The following is a 12324-nucleotide window of genomic DNA, read 5'->3' as shown; positions in this document are numbered from 1 at the left end:
TCTCTCTCTCTCTCTCTCTCTCTCTCTCTCTCTCTCTGTCTCTCTCTGGTGTTAGAGTGCAGAAAATTTCGAATTCGGCAAATTTTAAGAAATTGATCTGTTTCTGCGTTTAAATTGCAATTAAAAAAAAGCGAAGAACGTCATTTTGTCTTCTTTCATGCCTTGTCATTTCATGAAACTCGGAGTAATATTTTTTCTATGAGATAAATGATTCTTTATGGGGGTAGTTTACCCTCTTAATTTCACCACCCGGGGTTGATTTCAATTGTTTTTTCCATTATTCCCTATGAGCTATGTGTTATGGTGAGAAAAATTTAAAAGTTGGCACATTTCCGAAACTCGATTTTTTTTGCCTTTAAATTGCAATTCCAAAAAAATTGCAAAAAAGGTATCCTGTATTTTTTCATGCGGAGTCCAATGAAATTGGTATGATGAAATTCTCAACAAGTTCCTCAATTTTGGATGATCATGGGATATTGGAAAAGAATAACACTCAATCTATTGTCAATTCACGACGTTTCGCTTTTAATCAAAGCTTCATCAGGTTCTGGAAACATACAATGTGCATACCATCAAAATACAGAGAAAATCATCAAAATAATGCATCATCTGTTGTAAATACAAATTCAGTATATCTTCAAGCAAAACAAACTGCCAACATAACCTCCCATGTCAGCACGTCGCGAAATAAAAAACATGGACTCGAATCATAATAAACAAAAACTGAAAAAATCAAAATAAAATACCTTGATGAATTAGAATGTCTGGTCATTATAATATTTAAATAACATAGTGCGAGGCACTCCACCCATTGCAAAATCAAGAAACGCAGTAAATAACGAACAACGACGAATCGCACGACAATCACACCAGCGTGACAATCTGCTAGTCCCACCCCTATTCAGCGTACAGCAAATGCACGCCAGCATTCAGATGGCACCACCTCCTGGGCACCTTCGGGCCACCAGAATTGCCCTATGAAAATCTTCAGTATCGGCTACGCCGCTTCTATTTCGAAAGCAACCCACAGTACATCCGGCTCAAACCCTGGGTGTCCTCCCGCTTGTTGATGCTATCGTTGACGCTGATGTGAATCATCTCTCAGATGTTTCTCTTTTTCCAGTGGCTTTCGGTGTCAAGAATGGAAGCTCGGTCAAACCTAAAGTTATGCCCTTCATCAAAATGGTGGGCCGCCAAAGCCGTTTTTGTATCCTTCACATAGTTGGCAGGTTTACCGTCATTCACATGCTGGCGTACTCGTACTCCCAGCCTCTGCCTCGTTTGACCAATATAACAGCGAGAGCATTCACCTGGGATTTTATAAACGACTTCCGAACGCTCAAGTGTTGGGATCTGATCCTTTAGCCTGATATATAAATCTCCAACTCTCCGAAGATTGTAAAACACGAGCTTGGAGTCGGTGTTCACAAAACAACGGCTCAACTTCTGGCATAACCCATGAACAAGAGGAAATCGGAAACTTCTTCTCGCCCGCACAGGCTCCATTGGTCTGTCAGTCAGATCTTGTCAGATCTTGTCAGATCGTGAAAGAGAAACATCTCAGAGATGATTCACATCAGCATCAACGATAGCATCAACGAGCGGGAGGACATCCAGCGTTTGAGCCGGATGTATTGTGGGTTGCTTTCGAAATGGAAGCGGCTTAGCGGATACTGAAGATTTTCATAGGGCAATGCTCGTGGCCCGAAGGTGCCCAGGAGGTGGTGCCATCTGAATGCTGGGGTCCGTTTGCTGTACGCTGAATAGGGGGGGAGTAGCGGATTGTCACGCTGGTGTGATTGTCGTGCGATTCGTTGTTGTTCGGTGTCTACTGCGTTTCTTGATTTTGCAATGGGTGGAGTGCCTCGCACTATGTTATTTAAATATTATAATGACCGGACATTCTAATTCGTCAAGGTATTTTATTTTGATTTTTTCAGTTTTTGTTTATTGTGATTCGAGTCCATATGTTTTTTATTTCGCGACGTGCTGACGCGGGAGGTTATGTTGGCAGTTTGTGTTGCTTAAAGACATACTGAATTTTTATTTAGATCAGATGATGCATTATTGTAATAATTTTCTCTATATTTTGATGGTATGCACATTGTTTGTTTCCAGAACCTGATGAAGCTTTGATTAAAAGCGAAACGTCGTGAATTGACAATAGATTGAGTGTTGTTATTCTTTTCCAATATCCCATGATCCAAAATTGAGGAATTTCAACTAACCATGGAAATGAACATTGAGATACGAATTCGGAACAAGTTTTTTTTTAATAAAAAAAAGACTTCACAGGGGTAGTTTACCCCCCAAATTTCGCACCACGGGGATGATTTCAATTTCTATTTTCATAATTTTCCATTAGCTTCCTGTTATATTGCAAAACATTTACCTAAACATTCTCCTTATCGGCGCAATTGAAAAAAATACCCCGAGAGGTGGTCACCTTCGGAGGGCAGTTTCACCCTCTAAACTCGCGTATGGGCAAATAAAAAAAAATACGTGTCACTTAATTTTGAGTCCTCTATAACGTATATAAAGTTCATCAAAATGGGGAGGAGGGGCACCTACCTAGTGTCCCTTGTCAGTCAAAACGCTTACTCGAGCTTGAGGTCAACCTGGTATGAACGATCGTTATATTCGGGTTACTGGATTCAGCTTTTACTGAACCTAAGTATAAGCTTAGTCTCTGTAAGCTCAGTGCGCTGAGGCTTATCCTAGCCTGAGTTCAGCTTGGTATGTGTCATCCTTACTAAGCCAATACTGATTTGACCCTTGAGCTGAGCAGCCGGAAAAAAGCCAAGGTCTTCCGACGGTATTCCAAGGGATCTTAACATAGCCTAACTGGATTAAGCCTCGACCAAGCCTGAATATAAACTCAGTTTATTGAGGCTCAATGGGTTTGGGCTCACGTGAGCCTGCACTGAATCTGATATGTCGCAGCCTCAACAACCAAAGGTTGGTTCTGGCCTATATAGATATGCGTATCGCGGAGTCTCAGGGAAACAAGGTTCCCCCAGGCTTGGCCCCATCGTCGAGCCTTTGAATTCTTACATGGGGAATATAAAGCCGATAAAGAAGCCAATTTCAGTAATTATAAAAACCATTGAACGGAAATATAAACAGCGAAACGGGAATAGGAAATATAGCTCCTGAAATAAATGCCAGGTAGTTAGGAGGAAACTGGCAGCCCCGCAAGTAACAAAGGGGTGAGTGGAGTGATGATCATTCGGAAGCATATTGCACATTTATTAGCAAAATATCTATATCATAAGAAGATAAGAGCCATTTCCCACTTATTTTAACAGAGGATCACGAAATGAAAGAAGAGCTTACCTTGAAACTGTGTGAGCGTATCAGCACGAAGACGATATCGGGGTATTTGTTCCTCAAGTAGACTTATTATCTCCACTTCTGGAAGCTCTTCTCCGCTGCACACCTCTGTAAACAATTGCAAGATCCAACCGTTAGGAATTACTTAACCCTGGGTGGTCGCGGTATTTCGGAACTGCAGCAGTTTTTCGATTTTTTTTCTCACATGAAAACCCCATAACTGAAAAATTTATGAAGATTTGTATTCCAATTCTCACCTAAACTGAACGTATGGAGAATTTTTTTTTGATCCATACTTGCACCAGTCAATTATCAGAAACTTCTGAACACTGGACTCAAAAAAAATTCCCGTCTTTGACCTCTTATATATCAAAGTTTTGTACCAAATGAAATTGAATTATAGGATTATCCCTCCACTATTCTTATTTGATATCTCCATTTCTTTTTCCTTGAAGGTTCAAAATTACTCGTAAACTATAAATAAACAATTTTTTCTCATTTCTTTTTTTATAAAAATTGCAAAATACAGAAGTTGCGTATCGCCCACCGTGCGACCAACAACGTTCGGTAAAGAGTTGCAACTACGCAAGGGTTAATGAACATGAGCGTGTAATATGTAGGAGGAATTCCCTCTCCTGATATCAGGACTTTCGTTCACATTGGTTGTTGCTGGAAGCAGCTAATGAGGATGGAAGAAATCGAAATACGCACTTTATAGATAGTGTCCTATGCATGTATAATATTGTAAAGAATGGGCACATTTCATAATAACTAACTGTTTATTAAAAATTTTGGGGCGAAATAAATAATAAAAAGAAAATGGATCTTCCCGAGGATAAATCGTCTCGAGGATCAACAATTGAATCGAAAAAATCGTCTGAAATTAGTTGTGGCTATCAACTAAAATCAGAATAATGAAAAAAATGCAAATACCTGTAGAGTGTATTATTTTGTTAAAAACAGCAAGCCGAAATATCAACGACCTTCCACTTTACATGAGCAGGTCCCCAAATCTGAACAACAGTTTCGTTGCATTTATTTTTGATTACAAAAAGGATGAAGTCAACTTGGAGACCAAGTTGACCTCACCTCGTTGAACTGATGAAGAGAATCATCGATAGATAAAATTCTTCATTTCAATATGCGATGAAAATTATCGCGGGTATGGCAAAATTGGGTATTTAATTGAATTTTGTTTGGATGTAGGTGTAGGTTAAAAGAAAGTGAGGGTTTCATGGCAAGGTTTCTGAATGCCATTGGTTAGGACAAGCTTCATTACATGTTTTGAAGTGTTGTGGAAATAACGTGTGAGGTTCAAAAGAAAGTGACTTGTCTTTTGCATTTTCCATGATTTCATTCCGTAGATTTTGAATACTCTGGGATCCTAATCCGGTCCGTAGTTTTGAGGGGAATATTTCTCTCGATCGACGTACCCATGTTAAATGCGTTTACGGTTCAATTTACTAATAAATCACGCGTGAGTAGAAAGAAAATCGCGACACTTCTGACGCCAATGTAAAGAATGGGCACATTTTATAATGACTAACTGTTTATTAAAGATTTGAGGGCGAAATAAATAATAAAAAGAAATACAACAAGGATTGACACGTCCGCGGACTAGAAAACAAGATAAAAGAATAATGGAAAGAAAGAGACGATCGTACAGAAAGGTGGTTGAGAGAGCCCGGTGGTCTGGCGTAGTGGTTAAGGCCGTTGCCTCACAACGGATAGGTTCCAGGTTCGATTCCTGGCCGGGTAGAATGGTGAGATCTAACCATTTTTAAAGTCTTGATCAATCGCCATATAGTCTCATCAGACTCGAAGCGATATAAAATAAGCATAAAAAAAAAAAAAAAAAAAAGGTGGTTGAGAGGGAGAAAAATGGCAAATACGTAACAATACTGTGACGGCGATTTCCAGACAAACCAAGCAAAATCCAAAGTTCTCCATCCTCAACGAAAATCCTTGAACGAAGATAGCCGAAGTTTGTCACCTTCGGCCTCTTCCGCTCCAATTTCCCCAGAATCCTCCGAAACCAAAACGATAAAATGCCAGCTACTCTTGTGAGAAACGGTGGTTGGGCGCCAGTCGATTTTTAGCAACGCGGAATCAACAAAACCACAACCGTAGACGTAAGGAAACGAAGCGAGAGAAACGAAAATATAACTGGGAGTTGAGAAAATCAGAGGGAGAGGTTGTAGAATTAAGCTTAGCTTGTCCGAGAGCAAAATCAGAGAGCGGGTTGGATTCGGTCGCTCGGTGTTAGGAAAGGCGTCGCAAATATAGAGAAAGAACGAGAAATCCAATCAGAAATAAAATTGAGTTAAAATCCCCTTAATTCTCTAAAAATCGGGAAATCCAAAAATAAAGAGACTTTGATTAAATGGAGAAAATATCTTGCATTTAATTTACCCATGTGACTCAAATACAAGTTGGTATGCTAGGCAGGGTCTGTATAGTAGTTCGCCAAAGCGCCACCAGATGTGCCATAAGTCGTGGAAGGTTCTGGAATGGTGGCCCGATCATCGCGGTAGGTTCTAGAATGATGACGTTATCGATGAGTCATTCTGACTGATGGGGGTACTTTCTCGAATTTTCTAGACGAATGACGTCATCGATGAGTCATCCACATCAACTCGGCGGCGTGGTGGGAGAACTTCCTGAGTCCTGTTGGGACTCGTATGAAATATGATACTAGTGGCGGCGCCACCGTCATTGACTTTTCTAGACGGATGACGTCATCGATGAGTCATCGACTCGCGTGGTGGAGGAATCCCTCTAAGACCTGTTGGGACTTGTATGAAATGTAATGACCTCTTGAAACTTGTATGAAATCGAATATTGGCGCCACCGTCGCGAAAGGTTCGAGATGGATGACGTCATCGATGAGTCATCGACTCGCTTGGTGGGGGAACCGTCCTGGTGGGACTTATATGAAATATAATACTATGAAAACCTGTGGACACATGGATAAAATTAGATATTGCCCCCACAATCGCGGAAATTTGGAGATGAATGACGTCATCGATGAGTCACTCAGGCTGGTCACTCATTTACTTACACGGTGAGGGAACTCCCCGAAAGTCCTAAACATGTGCAAATATTTAATAACATTTGCAAACATTTTGTAAACATTTGCGAACATTCTGCAAACATTTTGCAAACATTTGACATAACTTGCAAACATTCTGCAAACATTTTGCAGACATTTGCAAACATTGGAAAACATTTGTAAACATTTACAAACATATGCAAACATGTGCAAATATGTGAAAACAATGGTTGAATATTTTCAAGATGAACGACATCGGTGAGTCACTTAGAGTGATAAATCATCGATGTGCGAGGTGGGGGTTTCCTGTAAGTCCTGCTAAGCCTTGTACATTCGAGACGGATGACGTCATCGATGACTCATCACGCGGTGGGGGGTGTTTCCTAAGTCCTGTTGGGACTTGTATGGAATATGATACTAGTGGTGGAGCCACCGTTATGGAATTTTCTAGATGGATGATGTCATCGATGAGTCATTCGGAGCGTCGGCTGATGACTCATGGATTCGCGCGTGGTGGGGGTACTTCCTAAATCCTGTTGGGACTTCTATGATACCATAATGACGGGTTGGAACTTGTAAGAAATTGTATATAGGCGCTACGATTGCGGAACGTTCGAGACGGATGATGTCATCAACGACTCATCGGTTCGTGGGGTGGGGGTGTCGGCTGAGTCCTGTTGAGACTTGCATGAAATAGGATATTCGATTGGTCTCGAATATTCTCGATGGTTCCCGACTGTTCCATGATGAATCATCCATTGGGAGTTGGAGTGGGGATAACTCGCGCATTCTGCACGATCCACACTCAATACAAAGTCAAGTTCAGTTTACTGAATCTCAACTCGTAGCGTGAAGTTTACCTCATGGTTTTTGAAATCGTTATAATATCGTTTTCAATAGTTTTACAATTCTTCCAAATTTGCTATTACTCAGATTGCTCGAGATCATGATCGTTTTAGACGTCGAATAAGTTCATGTGAAGAAATATTGAACCCTATATTATCAAAACAACATAGACAAACTCTTTTTGAAACTCGTTTCACATAGTTCTAAGTTATGTTTTATGAGAAATGGATGTGTATAATAATAAGATCAGCTCGGTTCCACCGTATTGTCTCACGGAAGATGATGTACTGTCTCACGAAAGAAAATCGCTCCTAATCATGATCTTAAAAGTTGAATAAGTTTTCATGAAGAATATTTAATGCTATATTATCAGAAAAATATAGACGGAATATATTTAATACTCATTTTAAAATAACTGTATGATAATTGTTAGAAAACAAGTATACATAAAACAATAGAAACGCTTCGTTAAATGTTGAAAAAGTTTATTCATTCATTCAAATGTGTACGTTATTACCATTATTATTATTATGAGAAACAATCTGAGAATATATATATAATTACACAAGTGGTTCGAAATAACCCCAAGGTAGAGTATCTGTTGTATGGAGTGAAATCATACGTTTATCATCTTCGCAACTCAAAACCATCTTATGCTAGCAGGTTGTGTGCACCTCATGTTTTTCGCTCTGGATTCAATACTGATTCTTGATAATGTGCTCATTACCAAAAAGACAATTTTTATAATCATTGAATGTGCTTTTCCTGAGTGTAGCAGCTTTAACACCTTCAGGTTTCTTCTTAGCTTTCCCATCATTCAACATCCTAAATACGTATGTTTTAGCTCGTAGACCTACAAATTCAACCGTGATTCGACCATTATTCTCATCCTTCATGAGTCCTAATACTTTCTTGTTTGCGAGCGGCATTCTATACTCAATATTCTCTTTATAGTCAGATGTATCGAACATGTATACGTCTTATTTTATAGACTCATAGATATTTGGTACTTGAAACAGATAGAGTAAGCTATCTGTATCGATATATATGAGTTTTGCTGAATCCCCAAATTTACACTTAACATAGTTCTGATAGAAGTAATATATAATCGCTTTTGATAAATCGAGGATCATAAATCCAATATGGATGGGTTTCTTGAAATATACGGATGTTCCATTCATTCATTATCATCAAACACCATACAGCTATGGAAATTGGGTTTCGCTATCAATACTTTTGCTCCATATCGACCACTCTAATGTGTGAAGAGCTTAATATATCTCTGTTTTCTAGCATTTTCCATAGTTTTTCCGAGTACAGCATTATTCATCAAATTATCAAAGTTCTTTTTGAATTCATTTTTTGACTATTGTCTTTCCATAGTATTCAGATCAACGTAAGATTCCAACCAGAGCGTCTCATTGAATTTCAAAATACGATGAATATGCTTTAGTTTTATACCCAGAGCTGTGTATTGCTTCAAGTTTACGTAATGTATCACATACTTTTCTTTCGGGAAGAGAGTGGTCGCTAATTTAGTATGTTTGCTCTCTGGAGGGATGAAATATTCGGGACAGAGCGGAAAATCTTTATATAGTTCATGCAATTCTTGACGATATTCCAAATCGACTTCAAGGATATATCCGACTGGAGAATCATCTGCAGCAATTAAAATGTCTGCAGAACCAGTTGCAACCCATTCAAATGAATCACATGGCAAACTGATACTCATAGCGGCCCCATATAAATTGTTCACATCATAATACATCAAATATGATGTTTCTGACACGTATGTTAACCTAGCAGTCAAAAGCAGCAGAATCGAATTTTCAATATTGGATAATTTGCAGCTTATTATGAGCTAATTTTATATGCCTTTAAAAATTTTTTTGCCAATACCGTTTTTGAAAAAAACGTGTCTCTGCTAGCTTTTTTGTAAGTTGGCAGAAAAATTATTTAAAAAATCAATAGAATTTGATTTTCGATATCGGATAATTTAAAGCTAATTAACAGCTCATTTTCTACGTTTTCAAAAAAATTTCAGCTAATCCAGTTTTTGGAAAAACGGCGTCCATGCTAGCTTCCCGCAAGCTAGCAGAAAAAATGGTTAAAAAATGAACAACCTTTCGTTTTCAATACGGGATAATTTAGAGTTCATTAGAAGCTATTTTTTTACGTTTCAAAAAATTGGAAAAAAACAAAAAAAATTCTGATTTTTTTTTCCCCAAAACGACGCATTTACATACTTTTGACTAAAATGTAGAAATGAACTAAATCTCATTCATAAAAGTGGCAAAAAATCAGTTTTGACATTGGATAATTGAAAAATCATTAGCAGATGATTTGTTATAATTCCAAAAGTTTTCATATTTACGCCGTTCGGAAAACAATAGCATTGCGGCTTATTATGAGCTAATTTTATATGCATTTAAAAATTTTTCTGCTAATGCCATTTTTAAAAAAGCGTATTCATGCTAGCATGATGCGTATGCTAGATTTTTGTAAGTTAGCAGAATAATCATTTAAAAAATCAATAGAATTGAATTTCCGATATCGGATAATTTAAAGTTAATTAAGAGCTAATTCTCTACGCTTCCAAACAAATTTTTAGCTAACCCAGTTTTTGGAAAAACGGCGTTGATGCTACCTTACCGCAAGTTAGCAGAAAAAATGGTTAAAAATCAACAAAATTTGGTTTTCGACATGGGACAATTTACAGCTCATTAGCAACTATTTTTCACGTTTCGATAAATTGTTGAAGAAAAAATTTTTTTTCTCAAAAAATAGTTTTTTTTTATTAAAAAAATTTCAATGTTTTTTTTTTACAAAATGACGCATTTATATACTTTTGCCCAAAATGTAGGAATGACCACATTTGTAAAAATAATAAAAAAATCCTTTTTTATATTGGATAATTGAAAAATCATGATCGGATAATTTGTTATTATTCCAAAAGTTTTAATCTTTATGCCGTTCGGAAAACAATAGCGTTGCGGCTTATTATGAGCTATTTTTATATGCACCTAAAAAATTTTCTGCTAATGCCATTTTTAAAAAAACGTATTCATGCTAGTTTTATTGTAAGTTAGCAGAATAATCATTTAAAAAATCAATAGAATTGAATTTCCGGTATCGGATAATTTAACGTTGATTAAGAGCTGATTTTCTACGTTTCCAAAAAAATTTTCAACTAACCCAGTTTTTGGGAAAAGGACGTCGATGCTACCTTACCTCAAGTTAGCAGAAAAAATCGTTAAAAAATTAAGAAAATTTGGTTTGCGACATGGGATAATTTAGAGCTCATTAGCAGCTATTTTTTCACGTTTCAAAAAAAAAATTTTTTTTCAACAAATTTTTTTTTTTACAAAACGACGCATTCACATACTTTTGACCAAAATGTAGAAATGAACTAAATCTCATTTATAAAAGTAGAAAAAAAATCATTTTTGAGATTGGATAATTGAAAAATTATTAACAGATCATTATTTATAATTCGAAATTTTTTGTTTTCGTAGTCAATTTCGAGAAAGGAGTCGAGTAGGGGGAACTCCCATAGGTGCATTATCAGCCTTATCAAGCTCCTTTATTTCTCATTCCATCTGCGAGAAATAGTGATACTGAATAAACTTTGTAGTAAATACATTGAAACTTTGTGAGCAGTTAAGGAACTTCCGCAGTTAAGTATACTTGGTGAAAATTTCGAAATGGTATAAAGACGCAATATTTGGATCATATGTTGTTGAGCACATTCAAAAACTATTCCCAAAATTTCAAGTACCTTCTCCACCCCATTTTCGAGATATACATCGTCAAAAATGGAAAAAGCACAAAAATTGAATGTTTGGCGATGCATATCTCAAAAATGGGGTGGACCAGGGACTTGAAATTTTGAGAATATCTTTTTAATGTGGTCAACAACATACGATCCAAATATTGCGTCTTTATACCATTTCGAAATTTTCACCAAGTATACTTACTGCGGAAGTACCTTAACCATCAACTTTCTGAAAAACGAAATTAAATTGGTTTTAGGAAGGGAAAAGGATCATGAAATTTCAATTAAAAAATGAATATTGAGGAGTTATTCAGGCGCAATTTTTGATTAAGTGAATATTCAAGAATAGATTTACTACCTGAATTTTTATGATTACTATGCATTCGCATATAATAATTGAACTGAAATTCATTTTTCTTTGATTTTCCAATATAGTTTTAAATTTACTCTTAATTAGCTTGAAATTATCCGACATCGAAAATCAAATTGTATTGATTTTTTAAATAATTTTTCTGCTAACTTACAGAAAAGCTAGCAGAAACACGGCATTAGCAGAACAATTTTTGGATGCGTATAAAATTAGCTCATAATAAGCCGCAACGCTATTGTTTTCCAAACGCTATAAAGACGAAAACTTTTGGAAGTATAACAAATTATCTGGTAATGATTTTTCAATTATCCAATGTCAAAACTGATTTTTTTACAAGTTTTATAAATGAGATTTCGTTCATTTCTACATTTTGGTAAAAAGTATATAAATGCGTAGTTTTGTGAAAAAAAAACAAAAATGTTTTGAAAAAAAAACAATTATTTTTTGAAACGTGAAAAAATAGCTGCTAATGAGCTCTAAATTATCCCATGTCGAAAACCAAATTTTGTTAATTTTTAACCATTTTTCCTGCTAACTTGCGGTAAGGTAGCATCAACGCCGTTTTTCCAAAAACTGGGTTAGCTGAAAATTTGTTTGGAAGCGTAGAAAATTAAAAATATAAATTCTAATTCTCTTAGAATTCTTTCTTGCCTAAAGAAGGTTAGGCGGTGTATGAGGTGAATTTGAGAGTGAATTTCTGTGGTTCCCGGTAGCTTAGTCGGTAAGAGTGCCCGGAAACATCCACAAAAAAATTAATTACAAAGATTCTGAAAATTTTATGCCTACTATAAACAACATTTTCAGACCTAAAAAAAAACAAATAATACGCGAACTCAGAGTTAAATCAAACGATGATTCACTTATCAGAGAAAGCGGGTGTGACTTAAACAAAATCCCAATAAATAATAACGAGTTCGTAGTAAACGATGATCAGGATATAATAAATAT

General features: G+C 36.6%; 1 protein-coding gene across 1 annotated transcript in view; it reads right to left on the bottom strand.

The window, feature by feature from the left end:
• Positions 1-12324, bottom strand: part of LOC107044264 — a gene marked incomplete at its 3' end in the record, with an annotated part of 188568 nt that overhangs the window by 70002 nt on the left and 106242 nt on the right. The window contains exon 4 of the mRNA XM_015266067.1: positions 3337-3441. Within this exon, the coding sequence (XP_015121553.1) occupies positions 3337-3441 (105 nt within the window). The remainder of the gene's footprint in view (positions 1-3336; positions 3442-12324) is intronic.

Source organism: Diachasma alloeum, unplaced genomic scaffold (genome assembly GCF_001412515.2).
Source record: "Diachasma alloeum isolate Michigan unplaced genomic scaffold, Dall2.0 Dall_scaffold_00705, whole genome shotgun sequence".
NCBI classification, from domain to species: Eukaryota; Metazoa; Arthropoda; class Insecta; order Hymenoptera; family Braconidae; genus Diachasma; species Diachasma alloeum.
Note: the sequence above shows the minus strand (reverse complement) of the source record. Positions and strands in the feature narration are given on the sequence as shown.